Raw genomic sequence first — 24,160 nt, 5'->3', positions numbered from 1 at the left:
TTTTTTTCCAAAGATTTTATTTAAGAATAGGTTTTCATCCACACAGAGTGTCTGGTAGACCTCTGGAGAATGCAGGATGCCCCAAGCTAATCCTTACCCCAAAAGCTGATTCTACTTTTCAGAAATAAAATGTATTTGGGAAAAACAGCTTACAGTAGGGTCTCCACTGAGGTCAAGGCCAAGAACTATATCGTCACTAGAGAGGAAGAACTCTTCAGCTAGTTTAACGGTCTCCTTGGCTACTGAAGGGCCACCTCTTCTGTCGATTGCTATCAAATACCTTTAACATAAGAAAAACACAGTTGAAAACAAATACAGTGCAGATGAAAAAGACAACTCTGAGTATGGTCAGAGAGGTACAGCAGGCTACATGTAAAATTTACTTAGTAGAAGTACAGCGTGACTGACAGGACAGCTTACTTTGCCAGAGGGCATGAGACCATAAATTCCTAAATAGCACCAAACATCTAGTGTTCAAATTCTTAAACGTTTCATGTTTTTTTTATTCTTACATTTGTTTTTTAGTTTATTCGATTCTGAATTCAACTGAAGTCCATGCACTGTGTTGGTCAATGCATCCCAAGTCTCTTTTAATCCAGAGATTAATGGATCCCTCCATGCCCCACCTTCCCCCTTCTCTGTAAGCCCCCACCACTTTTCTTGAATTTATTTCTTGAACTTAAAGAAACCATGTCCTTTGTTCTATAAAATTTCCTACAATATGCATTTTGCTGAGTGAATTCCTGTGTTGTTAACCTGTTTCTCCTGTCTCTTATATCTCCAATAAATTGAAAATTGGAACTAGTCTGGAGGCTTGATCAAATTCAATTTTTTAGCAAAAGTATTTCATAAGCGATGGTGTGTTCTTTCATCAGGAGGCTTAGATCCATTATTTCATTATTCTAACACATATCCAATAGCTGATACAAATTCATTCTTCATGTTAGCTGGAATTCTACAAGGCATCTAATACCAAGAAAACCCCTGTTAATATTGCATAATTTTCCTCCAGCATTTTTTAATTTATCAATTTTTTTACATTCCTCCAGCATTTACTTATTTACCAAATTTGGATCAACTATATATAAATGCAGTCTTTTTTTTTTAACTTAATTTCTCCTGTCATTAAATAATGTTAGAAAACAATATAAATCATATGAACATAACATAATGTAACTGTCCTCTGCAAATATTTTCGGATGTTTTCCACTTTTTGTTATAAATAACACTATAGGTACTCCTGGATGGCTCAGTCAGTTAAGCAATATGCCTTGGGCTTGGGTCATGATCCAGGGTCCTGGGATTGGCCCAGAGTTGGGCTCCCTGCTCAGCAGGGAGTCTGCTTCTTCCTCTGTCCTTCCTCTTTGCTCATGCTCTCTCTCTCAATTCTCACTCTTTCTCAAATAAAATCCTTAAAATAAATAAAAATAAATAACACTACAATAAAGAATCTTACACAAAAATCAATTTCCTTAGGATACATTTCTAGAAGTGGAGTACTGCGTCAGAAGGAAACATTTTTGTATGTCTTAACACATACTGCTTTTTAAAGAGGTTTTATTTATTACATATGCTTACTAGCAGTGTGTAAGTTCACAAACTGGTTATTACCTTGTTTTGCGGGGGAGCTATTGAAATGGCATTGTAATATTTTAAATTTATCTGATTGAGGTGCCTGGGTGGCTGAGTCGGTTGAGCGTCCAACTCTTGATTTCGGCTCAGGTCATGATCTCAGGGTTGTGAGACTGAGCCCCAGTCAGGTTCCATGCTCAGCGGGGAGTCTGCTTGAGATTCTCTCTCTCCCTCTGATCCTCCCCCACCCTCTGCACACTTTCTCTCTCTCAAATAAATCTTTAAAAAAAATTATCTGATTAGTGAGATTAAATAGTTCCCAATATACTTACTGGTCATTTGTAGGTCTTCATTTCTTAATTCTCTTCTCATCTTTTGCCTGCTTTTTTGGGGGGAGGGGTGTGGGTATCAGTCTAGTTAAGCTTAATTTGGAGAGATTTTCCAGAAACTATACAGGTAGCTTTCTTCCTTCAAGGACTTACTGAGCCCTGATTATGTGTCACCTCTAGAAGGGTAGTGGCAAAAGGCAAGTTTCCTGACCTCATGAATTTACACTCTAGTGGGTATGTATGTACAAATAAAACAAGATAATTTTTTTTAAGATTTTATTTATTTGACAGAGAGACATAGCGAGAGAGGGAACACAAGCAGGGGGAGTGGGAGAGGGAGCAGGCTTCCCGCCGAGCAGGGAGCCCAATGTGAGACTCGATCCCAGGACTCCGGGACCATGACCTGAGCCAAAGGTAGATGCTTAACGACTGAGCCACCCAGGCACCCAAACAAGATAATTTCTGATCTTGTTAAGAAGACTGCAATAAAGGAAATAAAAAGGATTACTAGAGGATTTGGGGGGGCACTTTAGATAAGGTGGTCAAGGAAGGCCCTCTGAGGAAGTGACAGCCAAAATGAGAACTCAATAATGAAAAGCCAGCCATGCAAGGATATGGCGGGAAGCATGTTCTAGGCAAAAGCAACAGGAAGTACATAGGTACTGAGGTGGGACAGTCTTGACCTATCTGAGGAACAGAGAGCAAACCAGCGTGTAACAATGACAAGTGGTCCACATAAGGCTGTTGAAGAGAGGCAACCAGATCACAGGGGACCCTGTAGGCCACAATAAGAAGTCTGGATTTTGGCTGAAGAGCAATGGGAAGCCATACTTCTCTAGAGCAACAGTACTCAGAATTTTATTGCCACATGAACAAATTCTGAACTGCATTCTCAACTTTTAAGCAATAGGTTTCTTGACTCCATTTTTCTAAGATAAAAATCAGTTATTGTTTGATTTATAAAAATCTGTTACACTCATGATCAAAATAATAACATTTTCACATTATAGTTTTTTTTAAATGGTGACCACTAAGGTACCATGCTTCTTACCTAACATCAATGTCTATGTTTTCTTGTTTGGACTGTTTTATACCCTCAAGTACAGATTCCACATAAGCCTTTTTAGTCATTCCTGGAAAGGACATAAAGAAAATATTTGTCAAGAGATCATCAACTATTTCATCCTTTAACATTAGCATCCCTCTATGAACGATTACATTTTTACTTTATGCTGTGACAAGGGCATGATTAAAGATGAGTTAAAACATAGCCCTATGGGTACATTTTCATAAATGCTAACTGTGCTTTAGTAAATTTTTAAAAATGAAGTACGAGAAAGCAGAAATAGAAAAAAAGACATAAAAAATATAAGCCCATTTAAAAAGTATTCTTAGGGGCGCCTGGGTGGCTCAGTTGGTTAAGCGACTGCCTTCGGCTCAGGTCATGATCCTGGAGTCCCGGGATCGAGTCCCACATCGGGCTCCCTGCTCAGCAGGGAGTCTGCTTCTCCCTCTGACCCTCTTCCCTCTCGTGCTCTCTATCTCTCATTCTCTCTCTCTCAAATAAATAAATAAAATCTTTAAAAACAAATAAAAAGTATTCTTAGATCCAACAGACATAAAACTACTCTCACAGGGCGCCTGGCTGGCTCAGCTGGTAGAGCATGCAACTCTTGATCTTAGGGTCATGATTTCAAGCCCTGTGTTCAGTGGGGAGCCTAGTTAAAAAAAAAAAAAAAATTATTCTCACAAATTGCTATAAAAATCTAAAATGCCTGTTCTAACAAAACAAGAACAGCCCTTTTCTAAGGCCTATCCTTAAAAAAAAAAACAGAAACAAAAACAAACCATTTTTCTCTATTAGCAGAATGTTTTCCTGCTGGTCCAGAAAAAAAAATCCCCTCTTGGGTTCCTGCCTCTTCAATCCTGGCCAGGCCCATTGTTTCCTGTCCAGGGCACTAGAGCAGTTCTTCCAATTTTGGGTGTACAAGTCATCTTCTGGGGGCTCTGAGAGCACTCTCCAGAATAACCCCCTCTAAAATACTATCATGCCCAATCATAAAATGCTTTCTTTTGGCAGAAAATCTCAACACAGAAAATTATAAAGAAAAAAAAGAGTAACCTATAAACCCACCACTCAGAGATAACCACTTTGTTTTTCTAAGTATACATATTTTTTTGAACAGATGAGATGCTACTACGTATATATGTATCCTGTTCAGTTGCTTGATACAGTCCTGTATTCTGAGTGTTATCCCCGAGTCTTTATAGTATCTTCGCAAATATTTTAAATAGTTGCCTCATATTCCATTAACCCTTATTTAACCATTCCCCTGTTGTTGCATATCAGGTTAGCATCCCTCTTGGAATCTCCATTCAAAGAGCAAACTAGTTCTAGTAAGTGGCAGGTTTCTTCTCTCCTTCCCTTTCACTATCCTCACCAGCATAAACTAGAACTGATCCTACAATTTAAAAATGTGAGATAAGAATCTTCTGCTTGTCCCATTTCAACACTTACTTTATGTAGTTTTAAAAAGTCTATCCCCTGAATGACTGGACTGCACATGTCAGGGTGCAAGATGAACTGGCAGACCTTTTTCAGGTCACAGACAAGGGACAAAGAGGGACCCAAGGACACTGCATAACATCTCTCCACGCTGCCCCTATGAAAAGAGGGTTCCAGGAAATTTTTCCAGACCACATCCAGATCTACTCATCTCCATCCAGAGAGGTTTTACCACCTCACCCCTTGCTCCTGGCTTAAGACACTATCAGTCTCTGAGAAGGGACTGAAAAACCTTCATTTCTGTGATTGTCATAAGACATGATTCAGCATCTACTCAGTGGCACTGTCTCACAAGTGCCCTCAATGCAAGGAGCAAGAAGTAGCCTCTGTTTAAGACAATGTAACTATAAGGAGCATGCATTCTTTCCACAGAGAAAAAAACAAGAACAAGCAAAATTTTTGTAGGCGTTTTAATTTCCCTTAAACAGATAACCCCTGACCTGATTTTTTAACTTAACAACTCACTCATTAATAATGTACATCATTGGGGTGCCTGCGTGGCTCAGTCATTAAGTGTCTGCCTTCAACTCAGGTCATGATCCCACGGTCCTGGGATCGAGCCCCGCAACGGGCTCCCTGCTCTGTGGGAGGCCTGCTTCTCCCTCTCCCACTCCCCCTGCTTGTGTTCCCTCTCTCGCTATGTCTCTGTCAAATGAATAAATAAAATCTTTAAAAAAAAATAATGTACATCATTAATGTACATCAGAAGATTTGGACTGTTGACTCTATAAGTGTTAAGTAAGTGCTTCATATTCTCAACTTATAAACACATGAATCATCAAAGCACAGAGGAAAAAAGTATATTTGCTGAGAAGTAATTAAACTCTACCTGTAGCATTTTCTCTTCTAGGTGTGCTCCTTAGTTCCAGGTACTTGACACCATCATCTGCAAATTCTTTAATGACATCTTTTGTGACCTGATAGTTAAGGCAATGGACACAATATTGATAATGTTAGTGTAAGGGTCCCAATGAAAATGCCAAATGCTACAGCTTTATTTCACAAATTAAATTTGATTTGCAAAAAATGTTCCAAGTGTCTCATGTGGTTAAGATGACCTGCTTTGTCATACCCCTGCTGGAGACTGTGATAAGACTGTAACACTTCCAAGAGTTCCCATCACAACCCTCATTCTCACATTAAATCCAAATCTGCACATCACATACACTTTTTGTTTCTCTTCTCTCCTTTTAGCCATTTCTCCGTTTCCTAGTGTTCGTAACAGTAGCTGGTAAAACAGAGAAATGAGGCAAAACTAAAACTACTTATGAGTGTGTAGTACTAGGAAGGTACATATGGAAATAAGTGGCTAAAACAATTAGGTATTACTGATGTACCATTCAAAGTCATGGCTTATGGTTCTTATTCAAGTTATTTATGAATAAGTTGTATTTTGCAAAAGTTTCTTCAGGCAGGGTGAAATTTTCTCCAGGAGTACTAAGAAAAATCTCTCTTTGACAAAGAAAATGGGTGATAAATATGAGTAAAATGGTATCCAATTTAGCACAAATTTCAACAACCCAAAAATGACTAAATGACCAGGGTAAATGATATCAAAAGGATGAAGGCATTATTTTCCTTCTCTGCAATCAATCCTAAAAAAATACTAAATCTAGAAGAAAAAAGGACCAGGTTGGAAATGCTGTGACAACCAGCCCTAGCCAGTCTTCGTAGTTGGTTTCCTAATCTTAACCTGTTTTGACTATATGCACATGAGCAGGCAAGTGCAGTGTCCTGGCAAAGGAACAAGGGTTGGCTGATTGTGTAGATAGTGCCTAACAAGGCGGCACTACTTTAGTGGATTCACTGTAATCCAAGGTCTGGGCTTCATCTGGTTGTGTGTGTGTGTGTGTGTGTGTGTGTGTGTGTGTGTGTGTGTGTGTGTGCGCGCGCCTATGCCACGCTTGCTTAACTAAAGCCCAAAAGGAATTTATTATAATATTAGAATATAAATATACTAAGCTCAGATTCACCAAGAGGTCTGGAGAATCAGCCTCAGAGATGACACAGCTCAGGACAACACAAAAGCATTCAAAATCATGTGACACTCTTGGACCAAGCAAGACACCACTGCTTCCTACACCACTGAGCATGACCCTGCAGCTTCTGTACCATCACCATAGGCACTGGACCCCATGGCACTGGTGCCCCCAAAACTCCATTTTGCTGCCCATGCTACCACCAGAGTGTGGGCCTCAACTGTGCAGGCTGCAGAACTGCATCTTGTCATTGGCTCCAGAGCAGACAATGGAAGCCAACTCCCTCTACCCCAGTTCACATGTGGCCAATGCAGAAGCCTATCTGTTATGTAGCATTGACAAGGAGGGTGAAGTTAGGGTATGAACTGGTAGTCCTCCATGACTGAGAAGATCATAGCTATTATCCAAGGCACCCTCTTTCTTGGTTTCTTGAGCTGCCAGTGAAACCAAATAGAACAACAGAAGGCTGTTGGCAAGTCTGGAATGAGAGCAATGGGATGATTTATCAAGCCATGGTGAGGCCTGTGGAATCATCCCTACCCATGTCCAATAATACTTCCTTGGGGTCCACATCTGTGTCTGCCAGATTCAGCCCTTTCTGCTCCATGCAGCAACTGGTACTGAGGACAACTCTTACTCGAGTTCCTTCTTCAGACAGAGTACATCACAATTAGTTAAGCTTCTGCTTACTCAAAGGACGGTAAGACTGCATCTCCCGAAGGAGAAAGAACATGGGCTCTGGAACCAGACAAAGATAGTCAATTCTGCCACTTACTCTCTCTGTGAGTGACCTTGAACAAGTTACATATCATCAATTTAAGCCTCAGGGGTTTTTTTCATCTGCAAAAAGGGAACAATAAAGATACCCACCTCAGATAGTAGTCTTGAATGTAGTGTCTGGCACATGTAATAGTTAATATTATTTCAAGCACATTCCAATCCTTTCTCTTTGAGATTACATCCAGATCATCTTGACCAGATTGTTAAGTGATCCATAAACTCTTGGTCCCACATTTATGAACAAAGAATTTCTTGGCTTACTCCCACACAGGGTTCATTTATTATATGTAAATATTACTAACTTTACTCTCAGTGTCATCCTTCCGAACCACTTAAAGTTGCTCATTCTAGTACCACTAAGTCAAATCACAAAATCTTAATTTCTCACCTCATTTTATTTTATATTTTTTAAAGATTTATTTATATGAGAGTGCGTGCAAGCAAAAGTTGGGGGAGGGGCAGAGGAAGTGAATCCCCAAGTGGACTCCCCCACTGAGCCTAAGGCAGGGCTCCATCTCATGACCCTGGGATCATGACCTGAGCCAATGGCAGACGCTTAACTGACTGAGCCACCCAGGCGCCCCCTTACTTCACTTTAATAAAGCTTTTTACCAACTTTGAAAGGAATAAAATAATAAGCATGGCATTATTGTAGCCCTAGATAAGCTGTCAGAATCCAAGATTTCATCAGTTTTGCTTGGTGACCATCAACAACAGAAAGTGAGACATTCCTAGCAGCATTCAATGGTATCTGTTGAGCAGCTAATTAGACAAGCCTCCTTTAGGTTCCTATAAGTCCCTGTACGTATCTCTTAACACACAGCTTACCTCATTATGTTGGATTTTTTTTTCCTATTTATTTTTTTTTGATGTAGTGTTCCATGATTCATTGTTTGTGTATAACACCCAGTGCTCCATTCAATACGTGCCCTCTTTAATACCCATCACCAGGCTGACCCATCCCCCACCCTCCTCCCCTCTAAAACCCTCAGTTTGTTTCTCAGAGTCCATAGTCTCTCATGGTTCTTCTCACCCTCCAATTTCCCCCCTTCATTTTTCCCTTCCTACTATCTTTTTTTTTTTTAACATATAATGTATTTTTTGTTTCAGAGGTACAGGTCTATGATTCAACAGTCTTACACAATTCACAGCGCTCACCATAGCGCATACTCTCCCAGTGTCTATCACCCAGCCACCCCATCCTTCCCACCCCCGACCACCCCAGCAACCCTCAGTTTCCTGAGATTAAGAATTCCTCATATCAGTGAGATCATATGATACATGTCTTTCTCTGATTGACTTATTTTGCTTAGCATAATACCCTCCAGTTCCAGCCAAGTTATTGCAAATGGCAAGATCTCATTCCTTTTGATGGCTGCATAATATTCCACTGTGTGTGTGTGTGTGTGTGTGTGTGTGTGTGTGTGACACACACCACATCTTCTTTATCCATTCATCTGTTGATGGACATCTTGGCTCTTTCCATAATTTGGCTATCGTGGACATTGCTGCTATAAACATCGGGGTGCATGTACCTCTTCAGATCCCTACATTTGTATCTTTGGGATAAATACCCAATACTGCAATTGCTGGGTCGTACAGTAGCTCTATTTCCAACTTTTTGAGGAACCTCCATATGTTGGATTTCTCTGCTTATGGGTCTATCTCTCTAACCTAATAAAAATTCCTCAGGGGGCAGAGACCATGTCCATCTATCTTATCTCCCTGTCTTTAGCAGTGTGCTAGAACATTGTGGGCACTTGGGCAACTTTTGTTGAACTAGACTTTTAAAGTTAACTCTCCACCAAAAGGTGATTAATTTTCATGAGGATCAGTTTCAGCCAAGAAGGAAAATTCTTTCTTGACCAGTCAGAAGTTATTTTTCCAGAAACACAGGTTATACCTCTTACTCTGTATTTTTTTTCTAATCGTTAAGAACACTGATAAGGATTCTGTTTTTCTCCATTTACAAAGAGTACATTTTAAAATGCCACCTAGGGGCACCTGGGTGGCTCAGTTGGTTGAGCGACTGCCTTCGGCTCAGGTCATGATCCTGGAGTCCTGGGATCGAGTCCCGCATCGGGCTCCCTGCTCAGCGGGGAGTCGGCTTCTCCCTCTGACCCTCTCCCCTCTCGTGCTATCTCCCATTCTCTCTCTCTCAAATAAATAAATTCTTTAAAAAAATACAAATAAAAAAAATAAAATGCCACCTAGTCAGACAATGATACAGAAGCCAGTCTTCCATATTGGAGTCTAGCATCACAGAGCTACAGATAGGAGAACACAGTGGTGTCCTCTAGTTCTTCATTCCCAGAGGGAAGGACTAGGGATTAGTCATTCAATCTCTAAGTACTTCTTGAACTTCATTCTCTGTACTGTCCACCCAGGCAGTTAAAAGTCTCTCAAGCAATACAGATAAAGCCTTATCAAAGAAATGCTCATCCATGGTGAAATATTTCATATAATATGTTATATATGGAAAAGAGGACAAGATTTTATCCTCTATGTAACAGAATATGTTGATCTTGCTTCTCTTCTCAGATCTTTTACAATGAATGTAGTCTTTGATATTAGCTCTTGGCAAATGTCTTACATTGGTTTTGAAAAGAGTTGCCATAAAAAAGCAGAAAGTATTTTTCATTTGACTCTTGATGAAAGCAAAAATTCATGTTCAATACCAAAAGGGCATAAATTACTTAATAATTTTTAAACCACTCTAAAAATTTTTCATTTCTCACCATTAGAATATCTTCAGGGCTAGTAGTAAGTTGATGAATAATTTGAAACATCTGGAAACATCTGCAACAGGAAAAGTTTTAACATCCTCTAGTCATCAAAAACTTGTCACTCGAGACAAACTCACTAAATTGAATGAATATATTTTAGGCTAATACTAATTATGTATTACAAAGAACTACAGAATAGGTTTTTCAAAAATTACACTGATCTGGAAGGATAATCAAATGACTGAAAATAGAATGTTACTCTTAAGTGGGAAATACTAGTTTCCCTTTACCACATCCCCTACCCCCTGTTGACAGCAGCAAACAGGGAGAAAAATCAATAAGCCTACATTTTCACATCTAAAGAATATTCTAATACAGTGTAACTTTACAATCAACATAAGTCACTAAAAATACTGTCAGTGGTCTAAACAGCTGGAAAAAAATGCTATATGTCAAGTTATACTCTCTATACCAGATGGCTACCCAATTCCTTTAACTACTAAAATCTGGATTCTTACAGACTATTTACAATCTCGAAACAGTAATAGAGATAAAAAGAAGTATGTCCACAACCTCCCCAAACTCACTCTTCTAAAGTTTTCTTTCCCTTGTCAATCATAGTCATCTGATCGTGGATTTTAAGACCTGGTTTCTTGGCTATCAATTTCTTCATGGTATTAGAACTAATGGATCCATTCAGGTGGGCATGAAGTTCCTAAAACAAGAGAATACAATCAGTAGAAACTTCTCAAGTATCCGCTAGATTCACAGCATCCTGCCAGGTACCTGACATTTGTAATCTGCACTAGGCAAACTGCCTACTAGATGTAGCTATATAACTTTTAAAGTTTATAAAATTTACAAATTCTACCTATAAAATTTACTTTGTGGAAAAAACAAACAAACAAACAAACAAACACAGGCATCCTTATAATTAGCCACCACTCCAGAATTCTGTGATTGAATTCTCACCACTTTAGGTAATTCTGAGTAAAAGGCTGCCTTCCGTGGCTGCTGGTGTTCTTCTGCTTCCATCATGATTTCGCAGAATAAAAAGGTCTTTCTCCAAATACTCTTATTCTTGTTATGAACAGTACAATGTGCTTCAGTCAGTAAATTCTGTGGTCTTGAATTTCCTTCAGATTGCCTTATGTCCATACATTTTGATAAGATAACCTGTATATGTAGCTCTGGGCTCAGCTTCCCCTATTTAAACAAATGTGAACATTTTCAGCGGTTGACATAAAAACAAAGAAACAGAATTCTGCCACTTTATTCCTCAAAAAACAAAAGCCCCTTCAACGCTATTTAAGCAAATTAACAATCTAAACTAGAAATAAGAAAAGGCCTCAAACTGGTAAGAAGTGAATGGAAATCTGAAATTTAGTAAAGTGTATTCCTTACCTATTAGACCTTTCTATAAAACTTTTATTTTTTTTTTAGATTTTATTTATTTGAGAGAGAGCGTGCACACAAACAGGGGCCAGGGGAAGGGCAGAGGGAGAGGGAGAAGCAGGCTTCCCGCTGAGCACAAGTCCCATGCGGGGCTTAACACGGGGTTCGATCCCAGGACCCTGGAATCATGACCCAAGCTGAAGGCAGATGCTTAACCAACTGAGCCACCTAGGCGCCCCTATAAAACTACTTCTAAAAGTAGAAGTTTATAAAGCCAATTTTGGGTAGAAGTTGACATTTTTGAGCTGTTTAAAAAATGTAAAGGAAGGGTGGAGGCAGTGAGTCAGATGGACCCACATTAATCGTTATACCAGTTCTGTCATTTAGTAGTTGTATGGCCTAGTTACCAATCTAATGGTTTCAGTTTCCTTATTTGTAAAAATGGGATACAAATGCAGAGTAGCCCTGAGGATGAATAAAGTAATTTAAATTCCCCTCTGCTATGCTCCCATATAATTTAGTGACTACCTTTAAATTAGCACTTTGTCACACTGTTTCTCAATCACAGATTGGTTTTTTTTCCTTGTTGTTTTTTATGTAACTTCCATGCTCAGCATAGAGCTCAACACAGGGCTTAAATCAAGACTCTAAGATCAAGACCTGAGCTGTGTTCAAGAGTCTGATGCTTAACCAACTGTGCCACCCAGGCGCCCCATCTCAATCAGTGATTTACTTGTCTTTCTTCCTCACCAGACCATACACTTCAGAAGAACAAGGACTATGGCTAATTCTACCTCCCTAACACCTAGGACAGTGCCTAGCACATTGTAGGTGATAAATAAATCCTAACTTCCCTTCACCTCTGAAGGTGGCTTATAAATAAGATAAAATTCCAAATGAAATTTAGTGATTTTTCAGAATAGCCACCCTGAGCCTCTGGGTTCTCACATATTAATGATGATGATGTTGATAAGAAGGGCAATTTTTTTTTAAGATTTTATTTATTTATTTGAGAGAGAGAATGAGAGAGAGAGAGAGAGAGAGCATAAGAGGGGGGGAGGTCAGAGGGAGAAGCAGACTCCCTGCTGAGCAGGGAGCCCAATGCAGGACTCGATCCCACGACTCCAGGATCATGACCCAAGCCGAAGGCAGTCGTTTAACCAACTGAGCCACCCAGGCGCCCAAGAAGAGCAGTTTTCATTCAGAGCAGACCCGATAAGTAGCAAGGGCTTTTACTATTATCTTTAATTCTAGCAATAACTTTGCAAAATAAATACTTTTGCCAATTACAAATCAATAAATTGATAGAGAGGGGGTAAATAAGTTTTCATGATATTAAAATGGGCAAAAAAGAAAACAGTTTGGGGGTGCCTGAGTGGCTCAGTCGGTTAAGAGTGCAACTCTTGGTTTCAGCTCTGGTCATGATGTCAGGGTTGTGGCATCAAGCCCTGCATAGGGCTGTGGGCTCAGCATGGAGTCTGCTGGAGATTCTCTCTCCCCTTCCCCCTCTGCCCCTCTCCCCTGCTTGTGCATTTGTGTGAACTTTCATCTCTCTCAATAAATAAATAAAATCTTTAAGAAAACAAGTTTGTACAGGACCACAGAGCCACAGAAATCCACAGAAAGGCAAACACAGTATGAAATAAAAGTGGCATTTCAATAGAATGCTATAGTAAGTGCTTCATAAATAGTAACAAATGAAAAAGATAGGCTGTTTAACTAATATGCTTACACTCCTACCAAAATATAGAGAAGACAGCATTAAGATGGAAAAACATACCTTATCTCCCATAGGTAAAATCAATTTGCCATAAATTGACTTTTAAAGTAAATGTTAATCAAAATATTCCCAAAGTTATTTCTTAGAAATTGAGTTTTAAAGTTCATGTGGAAGACATAAAATTATCGAGAAAAAATTGTGGATCTCGAATAATATCCAATAGTGAAGGTATGAGTAAAAGTTCTGGTGGAAACAGAACTTGGGATGGTCTTTTTGGAAAGCAATTTGGCAATATCTAACACACACACACACACACACAATACAAAACACCATTTATTTTCTGACCAAATAATTCTAAGAATTTATCCTATATCTTATAGGATACGCACAAATACATTTCTTATAACATATAATAGCAAAAAATTGGAAACAACCTAAATGTCCACCAGTAGGCTACTGGCTAAATTAATTATATCTCAATCCAACTGAATATCTATGACTATAGGGAAAGACTTTTTTTTTTAAAGATTTTATTTATTTATTCGAGAGAGAGAGAATGAGAGAGATAGAGAGCATGAGAGGGAAGAGGGTCAGAGGGAGAAGCAGACTCCCTGCTGAGCAGGGAGCCCGATGCGGGACTCGGTCCCAGGACTCCAGGATCATGACCTGAGCCGAAGGCAGTCGCTTAACCAACTGAGCCAGCCAGAAGCCCAGGAAAGACTTCTACGATATAGTGTTACTTCCAAAAAGTAACAAAATATATTGCTTAGAAAGACAGCATTTATGAACAAAGCATATTTTATTTATTTATAATTATGGGTTGGAAGTGGCAAAGGTCAGGGGAGAGAATTTTACTTTTACTTACCTTACATAGTTTTCTGCAATCTGAAGTTTTTACAACAAGCATGTAATACTTGATCACTTTCTGAAATAAGTTTAATAAATTAAAATGTTAAATAATCAATAAATTTATATAATTTACTTAATAATTTTAATATAAATAATAAATTGTTTAATTATTTTTAAAATAATTAAATAATTTTAAAAACTTGCAAAACAGGGGTGCCCGAGTGGCTCAGTCAGTTAAGTGTCGGCCTTAAGCTCAGGTCATGATCCCAGGGTCCTGGGATAGAGCCCTGCGTTGGCCTCCCTGCTCAGTGGGGAGTCTGCTTCTCCCTCTCCCTCTCCCTGCCACCCCTGCTTGTGCTCTCTCTCTCTCAAATAATTAAATAAAATCTTAAAAAAAAACTGCAAAACAATTTTATTATTATGAATTGTGAGAGGAAGAACTTTTATGTTTAGACAATAGAATGACAGCCTAAAAGGACATTTTTCATAGCAGGCTGATAATAAATCTGACAAGTGGCTAGCTTTTTAAATATATTTTCAATCCCACTCTAGGGTCCTGATCTTATTTTGTGCTACATTCAAACCACCCTCCAGACTGACCTTTAACTAGTTCTGAGTAAATTTACTGACCCACTGGCTACAATATTAACCTCTGGAAATTTGAGATCCACCAAAAAGCACTATTTTTACACATTTAAAAAACTGTTGTTTCACTGATCCATGCCTAAGATACTACCATCAACAATACCATGCCCTGCCAAATTCTACCTTCCTGGGCTAAGTTTGGTGTGGGTGGGAAGAAGCTATGGTGGGAGTGAGGAGCGGAAAGGCAACACATTGAGATAAGATCTTTCTACATTTGTACTATATTTCGTCAAGTTAGAGCAGGGCCAGAACCAAGTCTCCTGTCTCACAGAGAATTTTTTTCATGCCCCAAAAAGAAAAGGGAACTCAGAATAATAAAGACATGTGTTACTCTTTTTTATTAAGCACTTATCATGATCCAGGCACTGTGTGCTAAGTTTCTTGGATGGTTATTCTATTTAATCCTCACAACAACCCATGAGATATTATCCTCATTTTACATAAGAATAAACAGATTAAAAAATAATAGTCAGAAAACAATCCTATGGTACCCAAATCACAAATTTTGCTCCATTCTCTTCCTTCCTGAATCAGTTTTCTTAATCTGTTCTTTACCAAAAAAAAGTAGTATTTCTAACATATCACCTAAATTTTACTTGTCATTAAAATTCACTTCTACAGCACTATATATATATTTTTAAAAGTCCTACAATTCTTTTTGTTTTTCTTCTTCCTTGGCCCTCAGTCAACTCTGAGACATCTCAGAAAGCAGCACTTACTCCTCTCATTTTAGACATGAAGATCCCAGGCCCAGAAACCTCAGGGGAGTCCTTCCATTCCCATCAGAGGCAATTCCAAACACCTCAAGCACTCCACTAGACCCAATCACCTCACACGGAACTGACAATCCAGCTGCCAGCCAGTGTTACAGAGATAACAGAAGCCATCAGGCAAGAATTTTATTTCTCTCTGCCCTCACATCTAAACTTTCCTTTATCTGTATACTTTGTTCTCTCATAAGTCAGAGAAAAAGGATTCATTCTTCTGTCCTCAACACTAATTTGTGCCCTAGATCCCATTCCCTCCTAGCTATTTCAAGTTTTTACTCCACCAGTTAATCATCTCAATTTTCTGTTCTTTCAACCTCTCTCTCTGTTGGCTAATTTCCCTCAGGGAACCAATATGCATGTACATTATTTGCTTCCACCTAAAAGCAAACAAACAAAAACCTTTCTTGTATCCCATATTCTTCTTTACTGCCCTGTCTCTCCTTTCATTCTAAACTAAGCTCCTTGAAGGCATAATTTAGACTGGCTGCCTCCATTTACTTTCTCCCATTCACTGAAACATGAATTCTGCCCTTACTGCTCCACAGAAATTGCTCTCCCTGAAGTCATTAAGAGCTCTTCAACACCAAATCTAAAGACACTTTTCAGTTATCAAACCTTTATTCCGACTCAAACCTCTGAATTCCAGTGTCCAAATCCAAAGGGGCTGGACTCCTGAACTCCTGCTCTTAATCATTCTGCTAGACTGCTTCAAAGTAACCATACTTAGTCATCCTGATTTCCTTCTCCACCTCAGCCCTTGCAATTAGTCACCAAATTCCAATCAATAAATTATAAATCTCCTAAATATCTCTGGAAGCAGTTTCCTACGGGTGATGACTTCCAAACACCCAACTCAGAAACTTAATGGTTATTTTAAACCCCCGACAAGACTCAGACCATATCAGAGGGAATAATCACCTCTCTTCTGTGATTTCCCTCTTCCGTGGATATATTCAACACTACCCTAGAATCACAGACTTTTCGAAGTGGAGGGGAATGTCATTTTATAACCGAGAAACAGAGGCTGAGTGTTTTACTTACTGTCAGCTTTGCACAGAGCCAGGAATACAAGGGAACTGATAGTATATATCTGTGGGGAAACATTTACTGGGTGAATCACAACCTCTGTAAGTTTCATTTTGCACCTGGCCTCAATGACTTGTTTTCAGATTTAAATGGAATCTCTTTTTAAACTATGAAAGCATTAAATAAATGAGTAAGTACTAGTAGTTAGCATCTGAGGAACGACCCCTTCTTCTCCTTGCCCACAAACCAACGTCAGTGGTTCTAACCCTACTTTGCCCCACCGGATTACTCAATGCTGACCCTGCAGTCCAAGGAGGTCTGGTTGTCAGTCCCCACACACTCACCCCTTAAAGATTTCTGTTAACAGCTGAGTCAACTATGAGGACTTAGCTAAATTTTCCCTTCAGACGGAATGGCTTGTAGAAGAGCGACAACCGGAGCTTGCCTGACACAGTCCACCTGCCCACAATAAGCCGTACGGGGTCTTCCGCGAAAACGCAGTTCCAGAAAATCCAAAGTCAGTCACAGTCGAACTTTAGCACAAGCTACACCCTCCTCAATTCTGATTGGTGAAGTGCCCTCTTTGCGGAAGTGATGCTCACACACGCGGAAGAGGAGTCACGGAAGAGGGGTGCTTCTTCCGTACAGAAATCCCCGAGGTGGGTACTGCATTACGAAAGAGAGCTCACCCCCGTGACCGACCGCCGCTCCTCTCCCTCATCTCGGCCATGGGCCCGCGGAGCCGCGAGCGTCGGGCGGGGGCAGTACAGAGCACCAACGACAGCAGCGCCCTCAGCAAGAGTTCCCTGGCCGCACACGGGTACGTGCACGACCCCTTTGCCCCGTTGCTCGTTCCGGGGACCGCGCGCCGCGCGCCGCTCATCCACCGCGGCTACTACGTCCGCGCACGCGCCGTGGGGCATTGCGTGCGCGCCTTCCTGGAACGGACGTGCGCGGCCCCCGGCGCTCCTCGCGCCCAGATCGTGTCGCTGGGAGCGGGCTCAGATTCGCTGTATTTTCGCCTGAAAACTGCGGGCTGCCTGGCCGGTGCTGCAGTCTGGGAAGTAGATTTTCTGGACGTCGCCCGACGCAAAGCGGAGAGGATTCAAGATACGCCGGAACTGTGCGCATTAACCGGGCTTTGCCAGAGTAGGGACCCCGCGTCAGCACTGTGCTTTGAGAGTGTGGACTACCGCCTCCTAGGCCTGGACCTGCGGCAGCTCCAGCGATTGGACCAGGCCCTGGCCGCCGCCGGCCTTAATGCGGCCGCACCCACTCTGCTCCTAGCTGAAGCCGTGCTGACCTACCTTGAGCCGAGTGATGCCGCGGCCCTCATCGCCTGGGCAGCCCAGCGTTTTCCTGATGCCCTTTTCGTGATCTACGAGCAGATGAGGCCGCATGACGCCTTTGGCCAGGTCATGCAGCAGCATTTTCGGCAGCTCAATTCTCCCCTGCATGGCCTAGACTCCTTTCCCGACGTGGAGGCCCAGCAGCACCGCTTCCTTCAGGCTGGCTGGACTGCCTGTTGTGCTGTGGACATGAATGAATTCTATCGCTGCTTTCTCCCCTCAGAAGAATGCCAGCGCATGGAGAATCTTGAACCTTTTGATGAGTTTGAGGAGTGGCATTTGAAGTGCGCCCACTATTTCATTCTGGCCGCTTCTAGAGGAGACACTCTCTCCCAGACTCTGGTGTTTCCACCCTCAGAAGCGTTTCCTCGAATAGATCCTGCTTCTCCATCAGGCGTCTTCCCTGCCAGTGTAGTCACTAGTGACAGCAAGGGCCCAAACCTTAAGAGATATGGGCATGCCTCTGTCCTTTTGAGCCCAAGCGTTATTCTTAGTGCAGGAGGATTTGGAGAGCAAGAGGGACGGCATTGCCGAGTGAGCAAGTTTCACTTGCTCTCAAGATATTGTGACTTTGAATGGAAAGGCAACCAAATATGCAGTTGTGGGACTGGAACCCAGTGGGATGGACGCCTTTATCACACCATGACAAGACTTTCAGATACTGAGGTTTTGGTTCTGGGAGGGAGACTGTCCCCAGTAACTCCAGCCTTGGGGATTCTCCAACTTCGTGTCTCTAAGAGTAAGGATAATAGCACTGAGGACCTAAATATTACAATAACAAAGGCCGGCCCAGAAGATTCCATGTTGTCATGTTGGCGGCATTCAACAACAGAAGTGTCCTATGAGAATCAGAAATACTTGTTTGTGTATGGGGGTCGAAGTGTAGTAGAACCTGTACTAAGTGACTGGCATTTCCTACATGTGGGGACAATGGCTTGGGACAGTATCCCAGTGGAGGGGGAAGTACCTGAAGGTCGGCATTCACACAGTGCCTGCAGCTGGCAAGGGGGAGCCCTTATTGCTGGAGGGCTGGGTGCTTCTGAGGAGCCATTGAGCTCTGTACTCTTTCTAAAGCCAATCTCTTGTGGATTCCTCTGGGAATCAATAGTCATCCAGCCTCCCATTACTCCAAGGTACTCACACACAGCTCATGTGCTCAATGGGAAGCTTCTGCTTGTTGGAGGGGTCTGGATTCATTCTTCCTCAGTTCCTGGAGTGACTGTAATTGATTTGACTACAGGATTGAGCTCTGAGTATCAGATTGACACAACATGTGTGCCATGGCCATTAATGTTACACAATCATACCAGTATCCTCCTTCCTGAAGAGCAGCAGCTCCTGCTCCTTGGAGGTGGTGGGAACTGCTTTTCCTTTGGCACCTACTTCAATCCCCATACAGTGACATTAGACCTTTCTTCCTTAAGTGCTAGACAGTAGGACTGAACTTTTGACATATTGAGGACCCACTAACATGGACAATAAAGGTTTCCACAATAGGATTTGACTGTGGCTATAGACATTACTACTCCTTCATTCTCCCGCTTTTTCTTATTACCACTACTATCCAGTGCAGAAAGTGAAAGAGGTTGTTAAAACATACCAACATTCAGAGAGATGATACAAAAATAAAATATGAGTATCTGAAGAGAATGGTTATACAGTCATAGGGTAGGAATTGGGGAGTCTTTGGATCCCTGTGTGTCTAGTTTATTGGTTTTCCTCATCTATGTTTATCCATTTATTGAGTTACCAGATCTTTAGCCTAAGTCAATTGAAAAATTTCCCATTCTCGAGCTTTGAAAAAATTCAACACAGATCCTTGGTAAGAATACAAGGTTGATAACTGATTTCTCTTCAAAGTACATAAATCTTTTGCTTTTTACCAAAGATTTCAATGGAAAGATACAGTAACGAGTTTTTAGCCAATTTTTGAGGCCTTATTTCTATGAGGCTGCTTTTTTTTTTTTTAAGATTTCATTTTATTTATTTGACAGAACACAAGAGAGGGAACACAAGCAGGGGGAGTGGGAGAGGGAGAAGCAGGCTCCTTGCCGAGTAAGGAGCCCGATGTGGGGCTCAATCCCAGGACCCTGGGATCATGACCTGAGCCGAAGGCAGACGCTTAGCGACTGAGCCACCCAGGTGCCCCTATGAGGCTGCTTTTAAAAAAGAAGAATACAGGGTTGAAAATAGCTGAAGAAACATGGTTTGACCTCATGCTTCATGTATGAAATCTCAAATGAACCCAGTTACATTATCAGATACGGACATGAATAAACCCTGGGAAACAAAGGGCTTAACACCTAGGCATCTGGCAAGGCTATGGGTGGGCCAGATACTAAATAACTGGGAGGAATATGATCAGAAGGTGGAAAGGCTGCTCTGTATTTCTTGTTTCTAAATTCACCACAGACTACCTCCAACTTGCAGAAAGAATCAAAGCTGGATGTTGATGAAATGAGTGTTCTCAGCTATGTAGTAGTTCTAGAATTCTAACCTAGAAATGACTTAAAAGCCCAGGTTATACCTTCCATTATGCTACCTCTCAGATGGTGCCATCAACCATTATTACCGCATTAGTTTTGGTGGGGGGAGAGAAAAGGCGGGGGTGGGGGCGGGGATTGTCAAGAGAATGTGGATGTGTGCCAGACCTAAATTGGTAGTGCAATGGTGCCTCGTCTCTTGAGTACTGCCTAGTGTGGTGCATTATGAGTAATTGGGCTTGTTCTCTCCAGAGAAATTACCCACATTTTCTGTAAGTGATTACCAGATTAAGCATGCCCTCCACCTTTAACCCTATACATGCATCATACTCAGTTAAGGAATTATGCGCTTCTCAAGCTCTACTCATTAGAACACTTAGAAGTTTTGTCAGCAGCATTTACTCTGTGCCTCTGGAGCAGCACTCAGAATGGACTAGTGCTGGATTCCAGTTTCATAATTAGAGATGTGGGCCAAATTGAGAACTGAAGTTGGACAATGATTTTCGCTTCTCCAACTCACCTGAATATTTTTGTTCTAAAATTCTGGTATGGAGCCTGGTGCAGTTATGAGAGTTAATGAAAGACTTTTACCTCATTTAGTGATTGTAATTTTTAGACCAGAAAAACTAGTTAAGGAAGGAAGAGAATTTCTTATTTTGAATCTCTACTCTGTCAGGGTCTCAAAAACAGTGTATCATACCATTGAGGATATAAAAACAAAGTTAAGAACAACTCTTCTAGGATATGTTCTTCAGAGGCCAATGCTGTCACTTCTTTGTGTGCTTTCTGCATTTTACCACCAACTGTCCATTTTTTATCTTTCTGCAGGTTTAATCCTCCTTAGTGATGTTAGGAAGTTGACATGGAACAATAATGTTCCAGTGCCCAGGCATTGTTTGGTTTTCTCTTTCTGCAATCTCAGACCTTGAAGTCCTGGTTTATTCTCTGTGCATTTGTAATCCCAAACCCAGTCTTGAACAACTCATGCCTACTCTGGGACCCATCCCACATGACATCTTTTGGAAAACACTCTCATATGACAGCCCCAAATGTAGCCAACTACTCTGTTCCTGTGGGAGAGAAGCCTGTGCTCTTTGGAGAATCTGGTGAATAAGAGAACTAGTCCCTAAGGTGAGTTCTTAATCATAGGGACCATCCAATAATGTCTAGTGTGACATTAAAACTAAACTCAGCTTTTTGACTGGAGTAATGAAGGGGATATAAAATAGCATTATGTTGGCAAGGAAGGTCATGCATGAGTCCTCGCTGATCATGTTTGGACTTGATGTTTAAAGAGACAAGAAAAATATGTAGAGCAGAAATTATGAAATTTATAATCAGCCTCAGAGTAGATTGAGATTTCCTTGGATGTCAGTAATTATGTAAATAAAAGATTTCTGTCATTGCACAGTTTAAAGACTGTTCACTTACCTTTCTTGGTCAATGACATAAAGCACTTGGTTGGGAAGGGGCAGTTCCTTGACTAAGGGAAGGAACTGGGCTATCTAGTTCGCTTCGCTATCCCCAACATAGTAGATGCTTAATAAATACTTGTTGGTTGGAGGTCCAATTTGACACTCAAATAAATTATATTTAAATATTACTATTACTATTGTACATACCATGCACAAACAGATGTCAAAATTCATTTAATTAGTGTATGTGGGGAGTATTAAAGTTTTAAAGACCTCCTATTCAGGAGTTTTTACTTTTTTTATTTTATTTTTTAAAGATTTTATTTATTTGAGAGAGAGAATGAGATAGAGAGAGCATGAGACGGGGGAGGGCCTGAGGGAGAAGCAGACTCACTGCTGAGAAGGGAGCCCGATGCGGGACTCGATCCCAGGACTCCAGGATCATGACCTGAGCCGAAGGCAGTTGCTTAACCAACTGAGTCACCCAGGCGCCCTATTTAGGAGTCTTTTAAAATTCAACTGTTTTAACCTGGGTAAAGGTGGTAGGCTCCCTGGTGTTACTCCTAGCTTTATAGATTACAAACCTTCTCCCTGATTGCAATTTCTAGCTGATCTTCATGCCCTTTTGTTCAACAATGGACCATGGTTACCCCATATCCTTTGCAAATGAAGTGAGCTAACTTTGCCAAAAGGCTAATCTGAGGATGTAGGAAAATGCAATTAAATGTGCTCATGAGCAGATACACACAGGATCTTACTAGGATGTGGTGATGCTTCACTGGGCATGACTTGGTGTGTAACAAATTTTAATACAGGGAGAGGAAAAACCTTGCCCTAATATTTATGCAAAAAGTCATTTGCCACCTAAATGGCAGTCTAAAGCTAGAAAATAAGTTGTAAATTTAGGATATTATACTACATTATGCTTTTCTCATTCCCTAGCCTTTGTCCACATTTTTAGGCTTTTCATTAGAGCCTCTCAACATCTGATTCCTATGTAGACTTTTACTATTTCAGAAAAAGTTAGTAAAGCAGATCTTCCTTATGTATGGATATATCAGCAACGTAAACAATATTTAAGAGGAAAAAACCAACTTTGCCATCACCTTTCCTTCTCCCAAAAAACTCAACTGAAAAGGCAGTTTAGACCTCAATCCACTGAATTTAAATTTGGACAATTTAGTTCAGCCAACAATTTTTGGGGGAGGGGGCCGGAGAGGCAGAGGGAGAGGGAGAGGAAGAATTTTAAGCAAGCTCCACACCCAGAACAGAGCCCAATGTGGGACTTGATCTCACAACCCTGAGACCATGACCTGAGCCAAAATTGGATGCTTAACTGAGCCACCAGGGGCCTCCAGAAAACAATTTTTATTTCCAGGCCACAACACATGGTAAATGTTCAATTACATAACATGAAGGATGGATATGTGTTTGATTCAGGCTAAAATTAGTAATAAATAGTGAGTTGTAATGTTAAGATCAGAGATTAGCCCCAGAAAATCAAAATATATTGTGAAATCATAGTAATTAGTTTGATATTGGTGCCAGAATAGACAAATAGATAGAAAGAACAAAGAATTCAAGAATAGACTGTATAGGGATGCCTGGGTGGCTCAGTTGGTTAAGTGTCTGCCTTCAACTCAGGTCACGATGCCAGGATCCTGGGATTAAGCCCCATATTGGGCTCTCTGCTAAGTGGGGAGCCTGCTTCTCCTTTCCCTCTGCCTGCCACTCTGCTTGCTTGTGCTCTCTCTCTCTCTGTCAAGTTAATAAATAAAATCTTAAAAAAAAAAAAGAATAGACTGTATAGTAAGGTGACATTCAGACCCATGATGAATGGCTGGACTCTTAAGTATATGTATGATTTGGGACCACTTGGTTAATCATTTGTGAAAAGTGATGTCAGCTCCCTACTTCTCACAAATCACAATCATAAATTCCAGATGGATAAAAGACCAAACTTATGGGGCGCCTGGGTGGCTCAGTTGGTTAAGTGGCTGCCTTCGGCTCAGGTCATGATCCCAGGGTCCTGGGATCGAGCCCCGCATCCGCCTCCCTGCTCAGCGGGGAGCCTGCTTCTCCCTCTCCCTCTGCCTGCCTCTCTGCCTACTTGTTCTATCTCTCTGTCAAATAAATAAATAAAATCTTTTTAAAAATGTATAAAAATAAATAAACAAAAGACCAAACTTAAACTTAAAAAACAAAGCCAAACTAAATTATATGAGCCTGATAACAAGTATAAAAGAATATGTTTATAATGTTTATAATCTTAGGTGTAGGAAAGGCCTGAAAGGACACATACATGTAAACAAAATTTTTTTAAAAAAATCTGATAACTTTATTCATTTAAAACTTCAGGGCAATAAGAAAATAAATTCGTCCCTCTCCTCAGGGTCAAGTCATAGGAATACTTTTGTTTTCCTTTTTTCATTCAGTCCCTGGAATTAAGATGCATGTGACTCACTCCTCTGTTTCTCAGTAATAGCTTCTGAGATAGGTTAACAATGAGAAATTTGGATAATGTAAAGTGGAGCTTTCAATTGACCATACCAACTC

At 40.8% G+C, this 24,160-nt stretch overlaps 2 protein-coding genes and 1 non-coding gene across 10 annotated transcripts in view; 2 read left to right on the top strand and 1 right to left on the bottom strand.

The window, feature by feature from the left end:
* Positions 1-17,266, bottom strand: part of MAPDA (N6-Methyl-AMP deaminase) — a 32,221-nt gene extending 14,955 nt beyond the window's left edge. For 3 of the 8 annotated variants that reach the window (XM_028126644.2, XM_088024765.1, XM_088024767.1), the window contains exons 1-8: positions 16,702-17,266; positions 13,933-13,992; positions 10,925-11,158; positions 10,540-10,667; positions 9,965-10,025; positions 5,297-5,384; positions 2,953-3,034; positions 154-280 (exon numbers count right to left, since the gene is read on the bottom strand). In XM_028126644.2, the coding sequence (XP_027982445.1) occupies positions 154-280; positions 2,953-3,034; positions 5,297-5,384; positions 9,965-10,025; positions 10,540-10,667; positions 10,925-11,158; positions 13,933-13,974 (762 nt within the window). In that variant the 5' untranslated portion in view covers positions 13,975-13,992; positions 16,702-17,266. The remainder of the gene's footprint in view (positions 1-153; positions 281-2,952; positions 3,035-5,296; positions 5,385-9,964; positions 10,026-10,539; positions 10,668-10,924; positions 11,159-13,932; positions 13,993-16,701) is intronic. The other 5 variants (XM_088024766.1, XM_088024768.1, XM_028126639.2 and 2 more) reach the window with 4 other exon arrangements.
* On the top strand, positions 16,971-19,205 carry LCMT2 (leucine carboxyl methyltransferase 2). Its single transcript, XM_028126673.2, has one exon. It carries the CDS (start codon positions 17,086-17,088, stop codon positions 19,141-19,143), a length of 2,058 nt encoding a protein of 685 aa, XP_027982474.2. The 5' UTR covers positions 16,971-17,085; the 3' UTR covers positions 19,144-19,205.
* Positions 19,206-19,545: 340 nt separating this feature from the next.
* Positions 19,546-19,658, top strand: LOC114226583 (U5 spliceosomal RNA). The gene has a single exon (XR_003612778.2). It is a non-coding gene; the product is annotated as a U5 spliceosomal RNA (small nuclear RNA).
* The last annotated feature ends 4,502 nt before the right edge of the window (positions 19,659-24,160 follow it).

This window comes from Eumetopias jubatus, unplaced genomic scaffold (assembly GCF_037043125.1).
Source record: "Eumetopias jubatus isolate StellerSeaLion01/CBP00866 unplaced genomic scaffold, mEumJub1_p1.0 scaffold_7, whole genome shotgun sequence".
In the NCBI taxonomy this organism is placed as follows: Eukaryota; Metazoa; Chordata; class Mammalia; order Carnivora; family Otariidae; genus Eumetopias; species Eumetopias jubatus.
The sequence above is the reverse complement of the archived record's forward strand: the minus strand, read 5'-3'. Positions and strand labels throughout refer to the sequence as shown.